Raw genomic sequence first — 20506 nt, 5'->3', positions numbered from 1 at the left:
TGCATCAGCATATAATTTGTGCATATTGGGAACCAAGAATGTGATGTGAAAAAATTCACGTGTACCCTTTCAGTGTTACCTGTCGGCTATATTTTAGACTTTAGAATCTAGCTCAAGGAATGCATAACAGGATAATAATATTTTAAAAATAGGTCACGTAAGTTCTGCTAGGGCTAAAATAATTAATGTAAACTTTTTTTAGTGTTTAGTTGACAGGTAAGATTTTTCATCAGGACTATAAAGATTCTTCCAGCAGTGCGAGTGAAGATCTTAGAAAGTAGCCTTCCTTTTCTTCTCTCACACTATTATTAGATTATTGAGACAGATATCCTTGTAGAGCTTTGAACTGTAACTCAATATTACTTTACATTTATACTGTTAGATGTATATTCCCCCCCAGGGAAGATGATTTCACTTGATTTTATTTAAGTAATGAGAAATGGGCATATTTACAGAAAAGGAAGTGTGCTAACAATAAGTGGTTAATAATTTTCACACTGGTACAAAATAACGATACAAAAAAAGTGCTCTCCAGGCATTTAATATTCTTAAAAATTACACATTAGGACTATTATGAAAAGAATTCATTTTCACATTGATTTTTTTTAATGTAGCATCTGTGTTTTAGTGACTTGCTTAGCTTTTGATTATAATAAGTGTAATTTTTATTTAATGTGTGAGTCTGCTAATAATCTCTACTTTGAATGGATAATTATAGTGAAATCTTATACTGGCCAATGTATTTGGAAACTTTAGCTTGGCATAAGGAAGAACTGTAGCAAGAGACTGTTAAGAAACATCTTTCACTCCATACCTCCCCACTACCTTACACTTCATACTCCCTACTACCTTACCTCCCTACATACCTTACACTTTGTGAAAGTTGTATTCACTCCTAACACAGATGCTTATGTGATGTTTGGGAGTCTTTCTGAAAGTAAACAATGAAACCCTGCCCCCTCTCGGTTGGAGGTCTTTTTCCTCCATGTACCAATTTGTCCTATTCTCTTCCCCTTTCAATAACAATGGTTATGAGTCTTTAATTTATACTTAATTCTCAAGGTAGGTCAGTTTTCAGTAGCCACAGGATCCATCTTCCTAACCTGGATGTTCTTCCAAATTCCCATTTTGGAGTGGACCTTCAGAAGCAACTTCTAGCTCTAGAAAGCAAGGTTGTCATTACACATCTATCAGTATTTAGTGTATGTATATATACTTCCAATCTATTCCTTAATGTAGGTTTTTCTGCCTTTTAAGTAGAGGAACCAAAGCCAGTTTCATATAGTAAATGAATCTTTCCTTGTTTTGTTGGTAAAATCAACAGAGAGAATTAGGTTTCTCCTAAAAGAGACAAGAAGGGAGGTTCTTGGGCAATACAGATATTTCTTTTAGAGAAAGGCAAGGTAATAGATAATGAAGCTAGATATAAAATTAGGTTGGTTTATTGTCCCCTCCCTCCCACCTCCCACTTCTTGGTAAATCAAAAGAAGTTTGAGAATGTTCTGAACACTGATTGCCTGATCTCATGGGGAAGGGGGATCACCGAGAGCTCCTAGGGTGGCTACTTGATGGACCCCTCTCTTCCTCCTGAGATGGATCTTGTCCAGCTCTGTCTCAGGCTTTTGAGAATATAGGGTTTTGAGAATATATGTTGGGGAGAGGAGTATTTTGGATGGGATATGACAGAAGAACAATTGAAATTTGCATTTTGAAATTGTGTAAATTGTTCTAAACATTTCAAAATTTTTTAGAACATATGAAATATTTTTAGGTGCTTTTAAACTATAATAAATCTCAAAGTCTCAAAATGCACTTGATCTAAGATGCTGAAATTTTCTCATTCTCTTTTTTTTTTTTCAATGCACCAAATCATAGTTTTTTTCCACTGCCTACTTTTCCTGTAGAAAAGTTTGCTTTCAGGGTCACTGTTTTCCAATGACTTGCAGGAGGAAAAACTAAAATATAGTAGTAGTACAGTACTTTAATAGAAAAAAATTTATCATTTACCTGATCTTATTAAGAAGAGCTGGCAAGAATACACAGGAGAACTGTACAAAAAAGATTTTCATGACCCAGATAATCATGATGGTGTGATCACTCACCTAGAGCCAGACATCTTAGAAGGTGAAGTCAAGTGGGCCTTAGGAAGCATCACTATGAACAAAGCTAGTGGAGGTGATGGAATTCCAGTTGAGCTATTTCAAATCCTGAAAGATGATGCTGTGAAAGTGCTGCCCTCAATATGTCAGCAAATTTGGAAAACTCAGCAGTGGCCACAGGACTGGAAAAGGTCAGTTTTCATTCCAATCCCAAAGAAAGGCAATGCCACAGAATGCTCAAACTACCACACAGTTGCACTCATCTCACGCGCTAGTAAAGTAATGCTCAAAATTCTCTAAGCCAGGCTTCAGCAATACGTGAACCATGAACTTCCAGATGTTCAAGCTGGTTTTAGAAAAGGCAGAGGAAGCAGAGATCAAATTGCCAACATCTGCTGGATCATGGAAAAAGGAAGAGAGTTCTAGAAAAACATCTATTTCTGCTTTATTGACTATGCCAAAGCCTTTGACTGTGTGGATCACAATAAAGTGTGGAAAATTCTGAAAGAGATGGGAATACCAGACCACCTGACCTGCCTCTTGAGAAACCTGTATGCAGGTCAGGAAGCAACCATTAGAACTGGACGTGGAACAACAGACTGGTTCCAAATAGGAAAAGAGGTACGTCAAGGCTGTATATTGTCACCCTGCTTATTTAACTTATATGCAGAGTACATCATGAGAAATGCTGGACTGGAGGAAGCACAAGCTGGAATCAAGACTGCCAGGAGAAATATCAATAACCTCAGATATGCAGATGACACCACCCTTATGACAGAAAGTGAAGAAGAACTAAAGAGCCTCTTGATGAAAGTGAAAGAGGAGAGTGAAAAAGTTGGCTTAAAGCTCAACATTCAGAAAATGAAGATCATGGCATCTGGTCCCATCACATCACAGGAAATAGATGGGGAAACAGTGGAAACAGTGCCTGACTTTGTTTTTCTGGGCTCCAAAATCACTGCAGATGGTAATTGCAGCCATGAAATTAAAAGATGCTTACTCCTTGGAAGGAAAGTTATGACCAAGCTAGATAGCATATTAAAAAGCAGAGACATTGCTTTGTCAACAAAGGTCCATCTAGTCAAGGCTGTGTTTTTTCCAGTTGTCATGTATGGATGTGAGAGTTGGACTATAAAGAAAGCTGAGCACCAAAGAATTGATGCTTTTGAACTGTGATGTTGGAGAAGACTCTTGAGAGTCCCTTGGACTGCAAGGAGATCCAACCAGTCCATCCTAAAGGAGATCACTCCTGGGTGTTCATTGAAGGACTGATGTTGAAGCTGAAACTCCAATACTTTGGCCACCTGATGCTAAGAGCTGACTCATTGGAAAAGACCCTGATGCTGGGAAAGATTGAGGGCAGGAGGAGAAGGGGACGACAGAGGATGAGATGGCTGGATGGCATCACTGACTCAATGGACATGGGTTTGGGTGGACTCTGGGAGTTGGTGATGGACAGAAAGGCCTGGCATGCTGTGGTTCATGGGGTTGCAAAGAGTCAGGCACGATTGAGCAACTGAACTGAACTGAACTGAGTTTCCACATTCAAAATATCATGAAATTAATAATAATGACAATAATAGTAAGCTTTGACTTAATAGTCCTTACTGTGTGTCAGGAACTGTTCCAAGCACTTAACATGAATTAACATGTTTCTCACCACAAATGCTATGAAGTAGGTGGTATTAGTATCCCCATTTTACAGATGAAGAAACAGGCATAGAGACTTTAACTTGCTCCCAATAAGATGCCAAGTGACAGGGAGGGTCTGAATTTGAACTTAGGCAGTCAGATTCTAGAATCCGTACTCTAAATAATTGCGCTGTGTTCCCTATTTTAATCTTAACCTCAGGATGTTACAGAGTTGCTCTTGAACTCAAGTTGTCTTTTTCACTTTCTAAGTTAATATTTTTAAATAGTTCTAGCTTAGGGATAGTAGGAATAAGACCCAACAAGTGAATTCCTGTCTTGTTTCCAAGCACTTTGACAGTAGTAAGAATAAGAGTCGTGTAAAGACAGTGTCTGTTGTACATTAAGAAAATGAAGGGAAATGTAGACAATCAACAGCCATAAGACATTCATCAGTATATATTTTCCTGTTTAAAATATAGTCATTCATATAGAGAGGTCCAAACATTGTATAAAATTTTAGAACTGTTTTTGAAGGCCGTTTTCTTCCAAGTTATTGGGTATGAACCTATAACTTACCATGTTTTCCCTTTTTGTGCTTGGCTATTAAGAAGCCCAGTGTGGTATTTTCTTCTCACTCACATTGAGTAAGGAGAGGCTCTCTTTATACTAGTTTTTTTTTTCTCCCCCCAGTACAGCCATCCAGCTTGTTCAGTGTAGCTTCGATGCTGACTTAATGATCCTATTAGGCTTTAACAAATGCATTTTAAAAATAGTTGGGTTAAAAGCAAAGTTTATATTTTTAATAATTCTCCAATTTGTTTTTACCTGAGAAACCTTGATATCTGCTTTGAGGCCCATTTAACTTATGAACAAAAACAACAGGGGAACCCTAGGAAAAACCCATAGTTAATGTAAGCCTGGCAAAACCAATTCTGCTCTGAATGAAACCAGGGCCCCATACAGAGGCACAAACCCCAACACATGTAGAAAGAAAATTGCTCTTGTGCAAATCTGAATTATATTGTAATTATAGACTGAGCATTGCATTTAGTTATATAACAAAAGTGAAAATGAAGTTCCTATTAATTAGTGAGATTGCGATAGTTATTGGGTAGGAATGAATTTAATGCTTATAAAATCAAACATGTAACCACACATTTTCAAAGATTTAAAACTCTTTTGTTTTGCATCTTATCTATAATTTTTATAATCACAATTTTTCTTATGGATTCCTTTTCTGTAAAGAATTTGCTTCCATGGTTTATAAGCTGCATGTCTATTTTGTTTCTGAAAGTAGTCAGATATCACTGATCCATAATTAAACTACCATAAATCTCATAATTAAACTACCATACCAAGCTCAAAATCAGAGCTTGAGATCTTTGTTTGGAGGTTGTATACTTTCTCCAGTCTCTGGTCTGTCAGGCTTAAAAAAAGCTGCATTAGAATTTTGGAGATTAAAACTCTTTGCTGGGAGCATTTTCTAAGCAAAAATGGCTACCTAGGCTTTATTTTCATAATTCCTCTTTTATGACTGAAAAAAGTGAGTCATATAATCCTCAGAGATGGTGAATGAAAAGTATTTCTTTCCCATAGTGTCATATCAATGATTTAGCAAGTAGAAGACATTGGAGAAACAAAAATTGTAAAAAGAAACTGGAACTGAGTGTTTTGATCAGATTTAGTAATACTCTTTTTAAAAAAATTTATAATGGAGTTTAGTTGATTTACAATGTTGTGTTAGTTTCTTCTGTACACAAATATCCACTCTTTTTTAGATTCTTTTCCCATATAGGGCATTACAGAGCATTGAGTTCCTTGTGCTATACAGTAGGTCCTTATTAGTTACCTATTTTACAGTAGTGTTAAATGGAGGTAGTGCAACATCTATTGGACTTCCAGAGTGCCGCAAAATAATACAATTTGATAACACAAAGTCTTTGTTTTGTCTTTCTGCATAGAAACGAACCAATGGACTCCGAAGAACCCCCAGACCGGTGGATCCAGGTGTGTGATTAAACACCTATAATTATTTCTTTAGTTAAGTGATTGTGAAAGTATATGGGAATTACAGTAGAAAGTCAGACAGATTGTTGGCCTTTGTTCTTTGGAGTTTGGTGTATAATGTGTGACCAGGAGGTGACCGTCTACCGTGTAAATCATTTACCTAAGACAGTGTCATGTGACAAGTAACCATCAGTAGCACAGTCTTTCCACAGTCAGCAGTTGAGCTGGTTATTTGCTTACTGAACAGCCTCAGGGTACTTGGTTAATGCTCACAGTTCCAACACCCTTTCCCTGTTTCCTCCCAAACCTAGAAAAAAATCAACCAGCAAACTGGCACTTAAAAAAACAGCTTGCTCAGAGTGGGTGAGGGAGGTCATAAACTAGACAACTTTGTACTCTCCCCATTTGGGAAAATGCTTTTCTTTATTCTGTGTCTATACTATTTGATCATAGAAGAATGAGTTTAAGGACTTTGTGAACAAGTGCCTTCTCTGGAGACCAATTTTTTGTCTGCAGAGAGCGTTCAGTTGTTTCTTGTTTGGTGTCGTGAGGTTGACCCTGTCATTATTTTCATATAATTATTTTTCATCCATTAAGCAGTGCCTTCCACAACTAAGTTATCAAAGATTTGTTATATATGGTCATATATGAACTTGATAATAAATCAAGTGGAGCATGAAATATAGAGTAATCTTGCTGGAAAATAATCCAGATTATGTGTTTTGTTTTCCCATTGTAAACAGTGTTCACCTAGTTATAAAGTTTAGCTTTCAAAGCATTATAGCTTTTAACTGAAACCACACCCCTGGTAGCCATGCCAGTTTATGAGCTGTTTGAAAAGGTTTATAGGAGCTTTGTTGCCTCTGGCTAGAAATTGCCTCACTTGTGTCCTGAGACCAGTTTAAATCTTTTAAGTACAGAACAAAATTAAAGCCAGTTAAAAAAAAAATAGGGGATCTGGCTTACTTTTTTATTGGTTCTGACTTTCCCAAGACAATACTCTTTGTAGAGAAGACTCAGCAATAATATTTTAAAGTGACTTCTGCTCAATTTAGTAGGAGTATATGACTGTGAACATAATATTTTTCTTTATGTTGTACAAGTTGTAGTATTTCTGTTTCTGTAAGTTGTCTAAACTTTGTAAATATTATTTTAAAATATTTCCTTTTCTTCTCTGGTATTTTTATCTAATCTGTTTTCCCCCAACGAAATACACTTCTACATTTAAGGTTGTGTCAGTAGGAACACATTTTTGACTGTTAACAATGTACTTTATAGCTAAAATTTTTAGGAGCCCTTCAATTATTCAAAGGTAGGTGTAATGAATTTACTGATGATAAATATGGCAAAGTGGATCAATAGTAAAGTATCTTACTTAATCCTAAAGATGATGGCTTTCTATAGGTGTAACTCTTCTGGTATTTCTATTTGTCCAAAGTTTTTAGAATGTCATGAAGAATAAACTTACAAACACAAAAGAAATGGTGCCATATGCTATTTTTTGGGGGGAAAAAAATATATATATAGCTTTCCATTAGGTATATTTGAGTGCTTTCTCATTTTTTCTCTCTTTTGAAAAGAAAGCAAATAGTTGATGATCTTCCCTGTTCTAGATACTGATGTAATAATAATTTTTCCCTGTAGGGTGTCTTTTGATGTTGGGCTTGAATTATGTGTTTATAGAGTTGGTTGTCTTTTGTATCCTTACTCTCTCTGTTTCTTTCTATTACTTTCTGTTGGCAAGTTGGAAAGCTTTTTTGTTCAAAATAAACCCTAGTTTGACAGTTATCAAACTGTCTTACTCTGAGGTGATCCTCATGTAACTGTGGTTAAGAAGATTTTCACAGTTGTGTGGAAGATATTCCACTATGGAATATTTAAACAAGGGATCAATAAGATTGAGATTTCCTAAGCATGGACAAACTGCTTCCTAAGAGCATTATTTGCTATCAGTGTTTCTACTGATAGGTATAAAGACTGAAAGGTCCCTTTATCTTTTAGCTATTTTATTTTCCCAAGTGTTAGCACATAGACTGCTTTCTAGGGACTCACTTAGGGTCACTTGTAGGAAAAAAATGGTTAAAAAATTTTTGGAGGACAGATGTAACTACTTCACCAGATTCAAATCTCAGAGCTATATACAAGGGTATATTAGACCATTTGTTTTGGAAAGGAACTTAATGCATAGTTCTTTGGATAGTAGTCTTACGGAACCAACTTTGGTCCACTCATCCTAGAGTGTTAAAGCCAGTCTGCTGACACCAGACTCTGTTGAAGTAAAGTACACTGTTTATGGCAGACACCAAGCAAGGATAACAGGCAGCTCATGCTCAAAAGACCTGAACTCACAAATGGCTTTCAGGAAAGGGATATTAAAAGCAGTTGTGAGGGAGAAGGCTGCAGAGTGTGTGATCAGCTTGTGCATAATTCTCGGAAAGGCTGGCATCAAGTTGGAGTTTCAGATATCATCAGCTTTCTGATTTAACCAGTGTAGGATCTGTGTTCTTATGGTCAGTGTTTTCATCTGGAGGGTATCTGCTTCCTGTAAAAACAACTTAGGAATGTGTGTCAGCCCTTATGCTCTGTCTTTCAGAGAACTTTGAGTTCAGTGATTCTGTCACATGGCAGATTTATAGTCCAAACTGTTAGCAGTTCCCAAACCCAACAGTTACTCTGTTTCTGCACCTTCACATTTCCTAATCATTAACTCTTGAGCCAGCCTTTGAGATTCAGAGGAGGCGTGGGAAACTAAAGCAAAAGCCTTTTATGTCAAAGGATAAGGACACAGGGGATTGCTTGTAGTTTTCAGTTCAGTTCAGTTCCTTTCAGTTGCTCAGTTGTGTCCGACTCTTTGCGACCCAATGAATCGCAGCACGCCAGGCCTCCCTGTCCATCACCAACTACTGGAGTTCACTCAGACTCACGTCCATCGAGTCTGTGATGCCATCCAGCCATCTCATCCTCTGTCGTCCCCTTCTTCTCCTGCCCCCAATCCCTCCCAGCATCAGAGTCTTTTCCAATGAGTCAGCTCTTCGCATGAGGTGGCCAAAGTACTGGAGTTTCAGGTTTAGCATCATTCCTTCCAAAGAACACCCAGGGCTGACCTTCTTCAGAATGGATTGGTTGGATCTCCTTGCAGTCCAAGGGACTCTCAAGTCTTCTCCAACATCACAGTTCAAAAGCATCAATTCTTCAGCACTCAGCCTTCTTCACATTTTAATTCTCACATCTATACATGACCACAGGAAAAACCATAGCCTTGACTAGACAGACCTTAGCCAGCAAAGTAATGTCTCTGCTTTTGAATATGCTATCTAGGTTGGTCATAACTTTCCTTCCAAGGAGTAAACATCTTTTAATTTCATGGCTGCAGTCACCATCTGCAGTGATTTTGGAGCCCCCCAAAATAAAGTCTGACACTGTTTCCACTGTTTCCCCATCTATTTCACATAAAGTGATGGGACCAGATGCCATGATCTTCGTTTTCTGAATGTTGAGCTTTAAGCCAACTTTTTCACTCTCCTCTTTCACTTTCATCAAGAGGCTTTTTAGCTCCTCTTCACTCTCTGCCATAATGGTGGTGTCATCTGCATATCTGAGGTTATTGATATTTCTCCCGGCCGTCTTGATTCCAGCTTGTATTTCTTCCAGTCCACCTTGTAGTTTTAGGAGATGCTTAATAGGTATTTGTTAAATGAATTAATGAATGACTGTATACTTCTGCATGCACCAGCTCCTTTGTTTTTTAAATTCCTCCTGCCCACCAAAATTTCCTAATACCTCTTTACTCTTTCTTTATTCCTGTGCTTCCTGTTCTCTATACCATGACAATAAGAATCTGTTTTCTTTCTTATTGACTTGTTCACATTAAAATTTTTTTGTATGAATGGAATTGCATAGTGTGTACCCTGTTTTGTCTTGTTTCTGTTACTGAGACTGATTAATTTGGAGTTCATCTGTATTTTAATCAAAAGTTCATTCCTTTGTGTTCCATGTGTATTGATATAACACAACGTGTTTATTGTGTTTATCCATTCTCCTATTGATGACATTTGGGTTGCTCTCAGTTTTCCATTCTTACAAATAAAATTGCTATGAACATGTTAAAAGAAAAATTCCTCCTGCTGATAAATTGGACCAATATCTGAAAGAATAAGGAATAATCCAGTAAGAGGAAGCATGGTCCTGAGCCACATTGCCTAGGGTGGGGACCAAGCTTAGCTGTTTACTTTCTGTTGATGTTTGGCAATTTGGTTCTTCTCTGTGCTATAGTTTACTGATCTGTAAAAGGAGGTTAATAATAGTACCTACTTACAAAGTTGTTGTGAGCTTTACATTGTGATAAAATGTTGTGTACATTTTACTGTATACATGAAAAGTATTGTTAAAAGATGACTTTGTGTTATAGTGTATTATTTAACATTGAACATTTTGTCATGTGTAGGAGAATTGAAAGTGTTTGCCAGTTATTTCTTTATAAAGAAATCCAGAATTTTATTTTGAATCCTCAGTGAGGCTAAAAGTTACTTTATCACAATCCTTTTCAGATTTGCTATCATTGCCTACTTATCTGATGGCTTCCATGATATTTTGCTTATATTTAATAAGAGACACAATCAACAGTGGTAGTTGAGAGATTGATGGTGAAGTCAGTAGTGTTTGTGATTATAATAAACAAAGAAAAACTCACTAGGTTAAAGGTGTATATTGTGGTGCTGTGCTCAGTCATGTCCAACTCTTTGTGACTCTTTGGACTGTAACCCAACAGGCTTCTCTGTCCATAGGATTTTTCAGCAAGAATGCTGGAATGGGTTGCCGTTTCCTCCTCCAGGGGATCTTCCCAACTCATGTCTCCTGCAATGGCAGGCAGGTCTTTACCTGCTGAGGTGGAGTTCTGTTCAAATGATGAAAGATGTGAGATACAGATTTGCATTGTGCCTTTTTTGCACATTTAAAATATTCACTTTTTATTATTATAGTTAATTTTACAGGTAGTATTTACAGATATGGCTTTGCAGTTTAGTTTACTTTTTCTTATCTTCTATTATGTGCTAAGAAATTTTATCAATTTATGATCTTGATTGCATTTATTATTAGTAATGCAATAGATGCAGTTTCTGGTAATTCTTTGGTTTTTTAAATATAGCAGAGTATTTTCATCAGATTGTACTTTTCTTCCTGAGACAGATGTTGGTTTCAGGAAAATAGCACTTGTAAGAGACAGATCAATTATTTCAGGAACACAGAGGTGCTAGGCTTTTTCAAGAATATGAGATCATAAATCTCAAGAAAATCTGAGCACTGGTGTAATATTTTTCACCTAAAGTGGCACCCAAGGTCATAGTTACCAATTAAATTTTAATACTGAACTTTAAAATTTCCTTTTGAGTACAGAAGATAAAAATTTATTTTAGTTCACATGTGGTGACTCTGTATACCAGGACATGTGTTCCTTTAATCAACTCCATGGTTTTAGACTATTGAAAAATTATCTCATATTTGTGGAACTCATAGCATCTTATATTTAAGTGCACAGTCACTAGGTTTTTAAAAAGTCAGTCCTTTGTTCTTTGTCACACTGCCTAAAGATTAGAGGGAGATAGGAAATGTTTCAGTTCAGTCCCTCAGTTGTGTCCGACTCTTTGCGACCCCATGGACTGCAGCACGCCAGGCTTCCCTGTCCATCACCAACTCCAGGAGCCTACTCAAACTCATGTCCATTGCGTTGGGGGTGCCATCCACCCATCTCATCTTCTGTCATCCCTTTCTTCTCCTTCCTTCAATCTATCCCAGTATCAGGGTCTTTTCCAATGAGTCAGTTCTTCGCATCAGGTGGCCACAGTATTGGAGTTTCAGTTTTAGCATCAGTCCTTCCCATGAATATTCAGGATTGAGTTCCTTTAGGATTTATTGGTTGGATCTCCTTGCAGTCCAAGGGACTCTCAAGAGTCTTCTCCAACACAAGAGTTCAAAAGCACCAATTCTTCGGCACTCAGCTTTCTTCACAGTCCAACTCTCACATCCATACACGACTACTGGAATAACCATCGCTTTGTTTAGGGGTAGCATTTTCCTTCTGATCTTAAGTTACTTATATGATTTGTGATAGCTTTGAATAGTAAATGAATAGAGTTCTTTCTGAGAACTCTTGCATCTCATGTACTCATTGTTAACCTCTTAATTACAAAGAGGAAAAAATGGCTTAGAAACATTGTCTTTTTTCATTCACTGAAGAGATGTTATACTGCTTCTGAGCAGACATCTTCAGAGATGGTCATTTTCTCTTACAGGTGGATAAGACTGATAAATAATGCCATTCCAATTTGTTCCTGTATGAAGAAAGGGATTCAGGAAATCTTTTTTATATTACCAACTTTGTGTTTTATATAACAATAAATACCAGCCATATCATTGATTATAAAACATGGCCCCTCCCACAATTTATATTCTGCTTAAGGAATAGATACAGGCACAAAGTCTTGATTCCATAAATGCATGCAGATGAGAGTATATATGTATATATATATATATATATATATATATATATAAAATTTTAACATCTTTTTTATACTCTGATTCATTACGGTATGGCATAGTGTCATAAAAACAATTAGGAAATAGTCTGGTAAACATATAAAAAGATCTAATTATATCATCAGTGCCAGAAAGCAAAAAGAACTGGAGAAGAAAGGAGAAAATATAGGCTAAGATTGCTTTTGAGCTGAGTTGTCTATATATGTTTTCATTTATATAAAATATTTTTCATGCTGTTTTTTAACATTGAATTACAATTTAATACATTTTCTGTTAATGTTTTCATTTCAAAGTATTGGTAAACTCATTTCAAATCTAAACAAAATTGTTGATTCCCTTTAGGTTTGCTTTTAAACATGATGCCAGTTTCTCAGTAGAGAAATTTTATCTTCTCAATTACCAAATAGAAAACACTGATGAGAAAAATAGCAGCCCAGGATTTTTTTTGAAGTATTGATCTAAAAATGCATTTTTCTTTTTTTTTTGGAAGGAGACAAATGTATACCGTTAAAGGTTTTAAGTGAAATTTTGTGTATGTGTGCTTAGTTGCTCAGTCATGCCCAACTCTTTCCAATCCCATGGACTGCAGCTGGCCAGGCTCTTCTGTCCATGGGAATTCTCCGGGCAAGAATACTGGAGTGCATTGCCATGCCCTCCTCCAGGGGATCCTCCCAACCCAAGGCTCAAACCCAGGTCTCCTGCTTTGCAGGCAACTTTACCAACTGAGCCACCAGGGAAGCATTTGTCTATAGTAAATAAGTAATAAAATGTCTGTAGATTACTATATTTCCATAATAGTCAGTCATACCCACTTCTGTCTTTTCTGTCACCTCCAAAAAGAATTTCCCATCAAACATAAATCCTCATCTAAATATTGGGAGCATAATTGTAAATGTGTAAAAATATATTTCACATTAAAAGAATGAACTTGGGGAAAAAAACTGGGACAATAGAACCCAGTGATTAAGATTCACTGCAGAGAAATGAGAAATCCAAATTGTGCATGAGTGCTGGGGAGCCTGCTCTGGTTTTTTAAATAGCTGATTTCCTCATGCTTCTGTTAAACCACAGACAATAAGACTAGTTTTGTAGAAGGCATTTGATCCCCTTGTAGTTATTTTCGGGACTGCCTTTCTAATTCCCTTTACCATGATGATATTTTTCTAAAACGTATATTACAGTTCCTTCTTCACATCTTTTTTTGGTTTGGGGAGGACTTATTTTTCCCTTTGAAAGCTCATTCCAAACTCACAAAGGGTCATGATTGCTATTATCTGGCAGGTTTGCCCACACCTTTGGGCAAAGCAAAAGCCCAGTCATTTCTATGGCTCAGGTACCTCCAGCGAAGGAAAAAAGGGCAAAGTGAATGTTTGAGTATTTTTTACAGGGCGCTTTAGGTGGGTAATACAGCATTAGTTATGTGATTATTGAAATTACAAAACATTTGGAGTGTAATATATAGAACCTACTTCTGGATCATTTATGCAGTTCTAACTCATAATTTCTATCACGACAATAGTTGAAGTGAAGTTGCTCAGTCGTGTGTGACTCTTTGCAGTCCCATGGACTGTAGCCTACCAGGTTCTTCCATTTGTGGAATTTTCCAGGCAAGAGTACTGGGGTGGGTTGCCATTTCCTTCTCCAGGGAATCGTCCCAACCCAGGGAACAAACCAGGTCTCCTGCATTGCAGGCAGACGCTTCACTGTCTGAACCACCAGGAAAGCCCTGTGATAGTAGTTATGTCCTAGAAAATAAAGTGTGTATCTATTACATACTTAGAAAAATATTCTGAAAAGGAAGTATTGAACCTGATGATCTGCTTTTTAACATTTAGCATTGAGAAATCATTCTTTACTTAGAAGATCAGGTATGGCCTGAACTTTTTTAGTGAACCTGTGGCCCTTGTAGTCAAATACTATCCCGTTTCAGAAGCAAAAGAACATGCCATGTAATGCTAAGTAGGCAAAGAAATGTCACAAATTTCTTATGACCCAACAACTTCTGAGAACCAGGAAATCTTGTTCCAGAACTTCAGTCTGAAGTAAGGTAAATGAAAGGAAGCAGTTGAGTCAAAAGTATTGGCTTCAAACAGTAATATTTGATACAAGTAATATCTGCCTGATGCAATGAAAGAGGATATTGATAAAGGAATCCTTAGTATCATAATTGTTTATAATCTTATAGTCCTGCTAAACACAAATAGTGAGAAAGGTTATCACATTAATTAGAACACTGGAATGCAATTTGTGGAATTTCTGTCAAAATGACTCATATTGGCAGTTATTTACCTTTTTGTGTATTCCAATCAAGTCAATTTTTAAATTTTTTAATTTGAATGAAAAGAAAAGCTTATGTTAGGTTCAAAAAAATTTTTTTTACAAATACCTTTTCTTTTGAGATTCATTTTTTTTCTGCAGCAATATTAGAAATATATGGAAGTTTTCCTGTCTTTGAGGACCTTGGAATTTTGTTGAAGAGATAGGCCATGCAAACGTATACCTGTCGTATAATAGTAATATTATGTGGTGTATGAGAACCCACCAAAGTGGATATAGCTGGTTATGAATGGTTTCATTGACCAGAATGGCAAGATAGGGGAGACACATTATAGAATAAAGAAGGGCACAAACCAAGGAGACAAGATAACTGACAAGTACATCAATCAAAGTGCATTTATATAGAACTGCTCTTGAGAAACCTGTATGCAGGTCAGGAAGCAACAGTTAGAACTGGACATGGAACAACAGACTGCTTCCAAATAGGAAAAGGAGTGCGTCAAGGCTGTATATTGTCACCCTGCTTATTTAACTTATATACAGAGTACATCATGAGAAACGCTGGGCTGGAAGAAACACAAGCTGGAATCAAGATTGCCGGGAGAAATATCAATAACCTCAGATATGCAGATGACACCACCCTTATGGCAGAAAGTGAAGAGGAACTAAAAAGCCTCTTGATGAAAGTGAAAGAGTGAAAAAGTTGGCTTAAAGCTCAACATTCAGAAAACGAAGATCATAGCATCTGGTCCCATCACTTCATGGAAAATAGATGGGGAAACAGTGGAAACAGTGGCAGACTTTATTTTTGGGGGCTCCAAAATCACTGCAGATGGTGATTGCAGCCATGAAATTAAAAGACACTTACTCCTTGGAAGAAAAGTTATGACCAACCTAGATAGCATATTCAAAAGCAGAGACATTACTTTGCCAACAAAGGTCCGTCTAGTCAAGGCTATGGTTTTCCCAGTGGTCGTGTATGGATGTGAGAGTTGGACCGTGAAGAAAGCTGAATGCCGAAGAATTGATGCTTTTGAACTGTGGTGTTGGATAAGACTCTTGAGAGTCCCTTGGACTACAAGGAGATCCAACCAGTCCATTCTGAGGGAGATCAGCCCTGGGATTTCTTTGGAAGGAATGATGCTAAAGCTGAAACTCCAGTACTTTGGCCACCTCATGCGAAGAGTTGACTCATTGGAAAAGACTCTGATGCTGGGAGGGATTGGGGGCAGAAGGAGAAGGGGATGACAGAGGATGAGATGGCTGGATGGCATCACTGACTCGATGGACGTGAGTCTGAGTGAACTCCGGGAGTTGGTGATGGACAGGGAGGCCTGGCGTGCTGCAATTCATGGGGTTGCAAAGAGTCGGACATGACTGAGCGACTGAACTGAACTGACAGATATTTAAATAAAGCTATCAGTCTCTAACTGGGTTTGATATTCTCAAATGCTGACCTCAGTGCTGTATCACCCAGTGTACTCATTTGTCAAGAGGAATAAACTCATTGTAGACCATAGACATAATAAGATGGTTCTACTTATAATTTTTCGACTTTACAACAGTGATGTGAAACTGTCATGCATTCAATAGAAACTGTACTTCCAATGTTGAATTCTGTTCTTTACCCAGCTAGTGCTGTGTGCCGTGGTACTCTCAGTATGTTGGGCAGAGGCAGTGAGCTCAACTCTCAGTCAGCCACATGATCACAGAGTGAACAACTGAGACACTTACACTATTCTGTTTGACTTTTAGTCTAGTATTCGATGAATTGCATGAGATGTTCAACACGTTATTATGAAATAGGTGTTGTGTTAGATGATTTTGCCAAACTATAGGCTAATGTAAACATTCTGAGCACATTTAAGGTAGGCTAGACTAACCTATGATGTTCAGTAGCTTAGGTGTATTAAGTGCATTTTCAGCTTACGATGTTTTCAGCTTACAATGTTTTCAGCTTACGATGGGTTTATCAGGATGTGAGCCCTTCATAAGAGAAGGAGCTATAGTTTAAGGGACAAAAGAGACTAGAGGATTTACTGACTTCAGTAACTAAAGGTGAGTGTGTTTGGCTTCAGGTAGAGTTACATCCAGGGGCTCAAATGATATCATCAAGTTTCATTTCTCCTTGTGTCTGTTTTCCCTTTTTCTCTGTTGATTTTCTGTTGTTGGGCACCTCAGGCAGGTTTGTCTCATTTGGAAGCAAAGTTGGCCACTAGCAGCTCTTCATTCCCCACAGCTAGTAATCCCATAAAAAATGGAATACCTTTCCCCCAATAAATCTAACAAAATTCCCAAGGTGTCTTTAACTGGCTTGGCCCAGATCTCTGCTCATCTCTGAGGCCAAGGCAGCAGCCAGGATGCCTGTGATGAGCCGCCAGGCGTCTGTGTGCACCTCCAGCCTGGGGAGAGAGGCTGACTCAGTCTGTTCACTTGAATTTGTTTTCAGTGAGAAAGAACAGCTATGCTTACAAAAGAATGGGGAAAGGAAAGGTGAGAAGCTTTGTTTGAGCTGATTATAATGTAGGTCTGTTACTGTGTCTGTTATTGTGAATTTCATTGGGCATATTGTGGCTGGGTTTCCCACCTATCCTGCCTTGACCTTTTTCCATTTGTAGCCTCTTCTATTTGACTGATTTTTATCAATAATATCAGACAAAATAAACCCTGAGGAATGTACCTAAAATGCAAACTGGAGATTCTTGAAAAAGCCTCATTCCTAGGGGAATAGCTCAGTGGTAGAGCTCATTCTTAGCATGCATGAGGCCCTGGGTTCAATCCCCAGTACCTCCATCTTCATATTGGGCTTCCCTGTGGCTCAGACAGTAAAGAATCTTTCTGCAATGGAGGAGACCTGGGTTCGATTCCTGGGTCAGGAAGATCCCCTGGAAAAGGGAATGACAACCTGCTCTGGTATTCTTGCCTGGAGAATCCCATGGACAGAGGAGCCTGGTGGGTTACAGTCCATGGGGGTCTTAAAGAGTCAGACACTACTGAGTGACTTAACTACTACTACTCGTAGCTTTAGTTTGCAAGGATAACAAAAGTGTTCTTGCATCACAGTATCTTCTTATAACCCTGACTTTACATCTAAAATATGGAGGTGATATTCCCCTTTAGATAGAGATACTCAGTTTCCATAAGGAGATAATCCTTTGTTCCACTATTACCTGTGTACATGTTAATGTAGATCGGCCCATCAAATTATAGAGAACTAAGGAAACAGGATCTTACACAGCACGTTTTGTGGAGGCAGGTGAGATGAAAGGTCCTCTTCACCCTGGAGGGTCAGGTGAGAGTGCTAGAGAGCCAGAGAATGCAGTCCTTGAGTCATTAAGTTTAGGCCATAACCTGGCTCTCTGGGAATAAAGAGTTATGGGGAAGGAAGGAGAAGGAAGACTCTCTTCTGGTTTTGTCTGTACAGTCATGTCCCTTGGTATCCACAAGAGATTGGTTCTGGGATCCTCCACAGATAACTAAAATCTGTGCATGCTCAAATCCCTTATAGAAAATGGCGTAGCACAGTCAGCCCTCCCTGTCTGTGGGTTCCGCATCCACAGATGGGGAGGCTGACTGTATTGGGTACTTTCACTTGCGTGAGCATCTCTAATCTTCAGAGGTAGCCCTGTGCCACCGTTTAGTCTGAGCACTCTACAGAGGCATAGATGTGGGTTTGTGTCCTGCCCCTCCACTTACTAGTTGTATAATCTTGGACCCATAAACCTGTTTCATCATCTCTAAAATGTGGGGTAATAGTAACAACTCCTTCTCCTGTCATTGTAAAGATTAAATGAGATAATAGGTAAGGCATTTATCAGTAAGAGTTAGCACATAGTAAGCGCTCTGTACGTGATAGTGGTGGTGGTAGTTGTTACTAATACTTAAACACTCCATCTTTATATTGGGCTTCCGTAATCAATAGTTTTGATTTTCTATTGCTGTGTAACAAATTACCATACAAATAGCACATGTTTATTTAATTCCATGCTTTCTGTGGGTCAGAGGTCTGGGCATGGTTTTACTGGGTCCTCTACTTCAGAGTTTCTCCTAAGACCTCACTCAGGATGTTAGCTAGGGCAATATCTAATCTGAAGGCTCAAGTCGGCCCCAGCTTCCTTATGTACTTGTTGGCAACATTCAGGTCCTTATGGGCTCTGGAACTGACATCTTCGGCCCCCAGCTTGCTGTTGGCCAGAGACTGTCCTCAGTTCTCAGCCCACAGGCCTCCCCAGGATGGCTCTTGTTTCCTCAAAGTGTGTAAGCCAGTAAGGTGATGGAGTCTCCGAGAAGGATGGAGAATTAAGTCTTCTATGACATGATCATGGAAATAACATCCCATCACCTTTCTGTCAGCCAGAGGCAAGTCTCAGGTCTTGCCTAGTTTCAGGGGAGGGTATTAAACAAGCATGTGAATACAAAGAGGCAGGAATTGTTGGGATTCATCTTGGAGTCTGTTTGTTGCTAATTCTAGGAAGGAGAGACTGTTAAAGGTGGAGGGAACCAAAGCTCTGAGAGGTTAAGTAATTTACCCAAGGTCACACAGCACCTGGCTGGTACCATGACGTAATTGCAGTTTGGATCCAGATACCTCATTCTTTTAGAGATCTTCTGGGTACCCTGTTTATGCCAACCTTTGGACAGAGAAAAGCCTATTTCCTGAAGTTTAGCCATGTAGTTCAGTGCAAATTAGCAATGTGATCTGGTCTGTTTTGCAGAGTTCATTAGTGGCTGCTGTTACAAAGCAGATTTATGGCTGATTTTACTTTCTGCATTGTTAATTTTGAAAATGTTAAGCTGAAATTGCTACAGTATTTCAATTAATTTGGACGATTAAAACTTAGCACCAGAAGAATCCCTAGCAGAAGATAAGGCAGATAATTAGAGATTCTGAAACAAACAACTGTAGACACTGGCGCTGAAACATGCTGGGTGGATGACACCCAGCAGAATTCACTCTGCTTAACAGTCTTGAAATGGAAAGAATGATTTCTGGCAGTCTAAGTATTAAACTTGAATGCAATTGATTTTTTTAACAGCCATTTTAAGGAGTTAACTGTTTAACTTGATGTGTGAATTTTTTAATAGCATGCAATTCTGAAAAACTGCATTCACATTATTTTGGAATGTTGTCTTTTGTATAACTGTAGTAGTGACAAATTATATTTTTCATGTCATGATATTTCATACTTTTTATATTGATTTGATTTTTAAATTTAAAGGTGAGGTAGCACATGCTTTTTTTGTTTGTTTGATGACACTCAAACTTAGGTAAATCAGAGTTCTAACCCTTATACACTGTTGGGAATGTAAGTTGCTGCAACCACTATGGCGAACAGTATGGAGGTGCCTTAAAAACTAAAAATAGAACTACCATATGACCCAGCAGTCGCAGTCCTTGGCATATATCTGGAAAACAAAAACACTAATTTGAAAAGGTACATTCACCCCAATGTTCACAGAAGCACTGTTTACAACAGCCAGACTATCGAATCAACTCAAATGCTATCAACTGATGAATGGAAAAGGAAGCAGTGATATTAATATGGGTTTCCCTGGTGGCTCAGATGGTCAAGAATCAGCCTGCAGCATACAAATGAATATTATTTGACCATAAAAAAGAATGAAATTCTGCCACTTGCACAAATGTGGATGGACCTAGATAATATTATGCTTAGTGAAATAAGTCAGGCAAGGGCAAATACTGCATGATATCATTGATCTGTGGAATCTAAAATATAAATGGGTGTATACAAAAACCAGAGTAGACTCACAGATATAGTGGTTACCAAAGGTGACAAGGAAGGGGAGATGGACAAATTAGGGGTATGGGGTTTAGAAATACAAACTACTCTATATAAAACAGGTAAGCAACAAGGATATACTATGTTAGCATAGGGAGTTATAGCCATTATTTAATAGCAATTTTAATGAAGGGTAACCTGTAAAAATACTCGATC

At 38.0% G+C, this 20506-nt stretch overlaps 1 protein-coding gene and 1 non-coding gene across 3 annotated transcripts in view; both read left to right on the top strand.

Moving 5' to 3' along the window:
• VAV3 (vav guanine nucleotide exchange factor 3) overlaps window positions 1–20506 on the top strand; it is a 428368-nt gene that overhangs the window by 281495 nt on the left and 126367 nt on the right. For both annotated transcript variants that reach the window (XM_069599254.1, XM_069599261.1), the window contains exon 19: window positions 5693–5738. In XM_069599254.1, the coding sequence (XP_069455355.1) occupies window positions 5693–5738 (46 nt within the window). The remainder of the gene's footprint in view (window positions 1–5692; window positions 5739–20506) is intronic.
• TRNAA-AGC (transfer RNA alanine (anticodon AGC)) lies at window positions 17271–17342 on the top strand. Its single transcript has one exon. It is a non-coding gene; the product is annotated as a tRNA-Ala (tRNA).

Source organism: Ovis canadensis, chromosome 1 (assembly GCF_042477335.2).
Source record: "Ovis canadensis isolate MfBH-ARS-UI-01 breed Bighorn chromosome 1, ARS-UI_OviCan_v2, whole genome shotgun sequence".
Taxonomy (NCBI): domain Eukaryota; kingdom Metazoa; phylum Chordata; class Mammalia; order Artiodactyla; family Bovidae; genus Ovis; species Ovis canadensis.
Note: the sequence above shows the minus strand (reverse complement) of the source record. Positions and strands in the feature narration are given on the sequence as shown.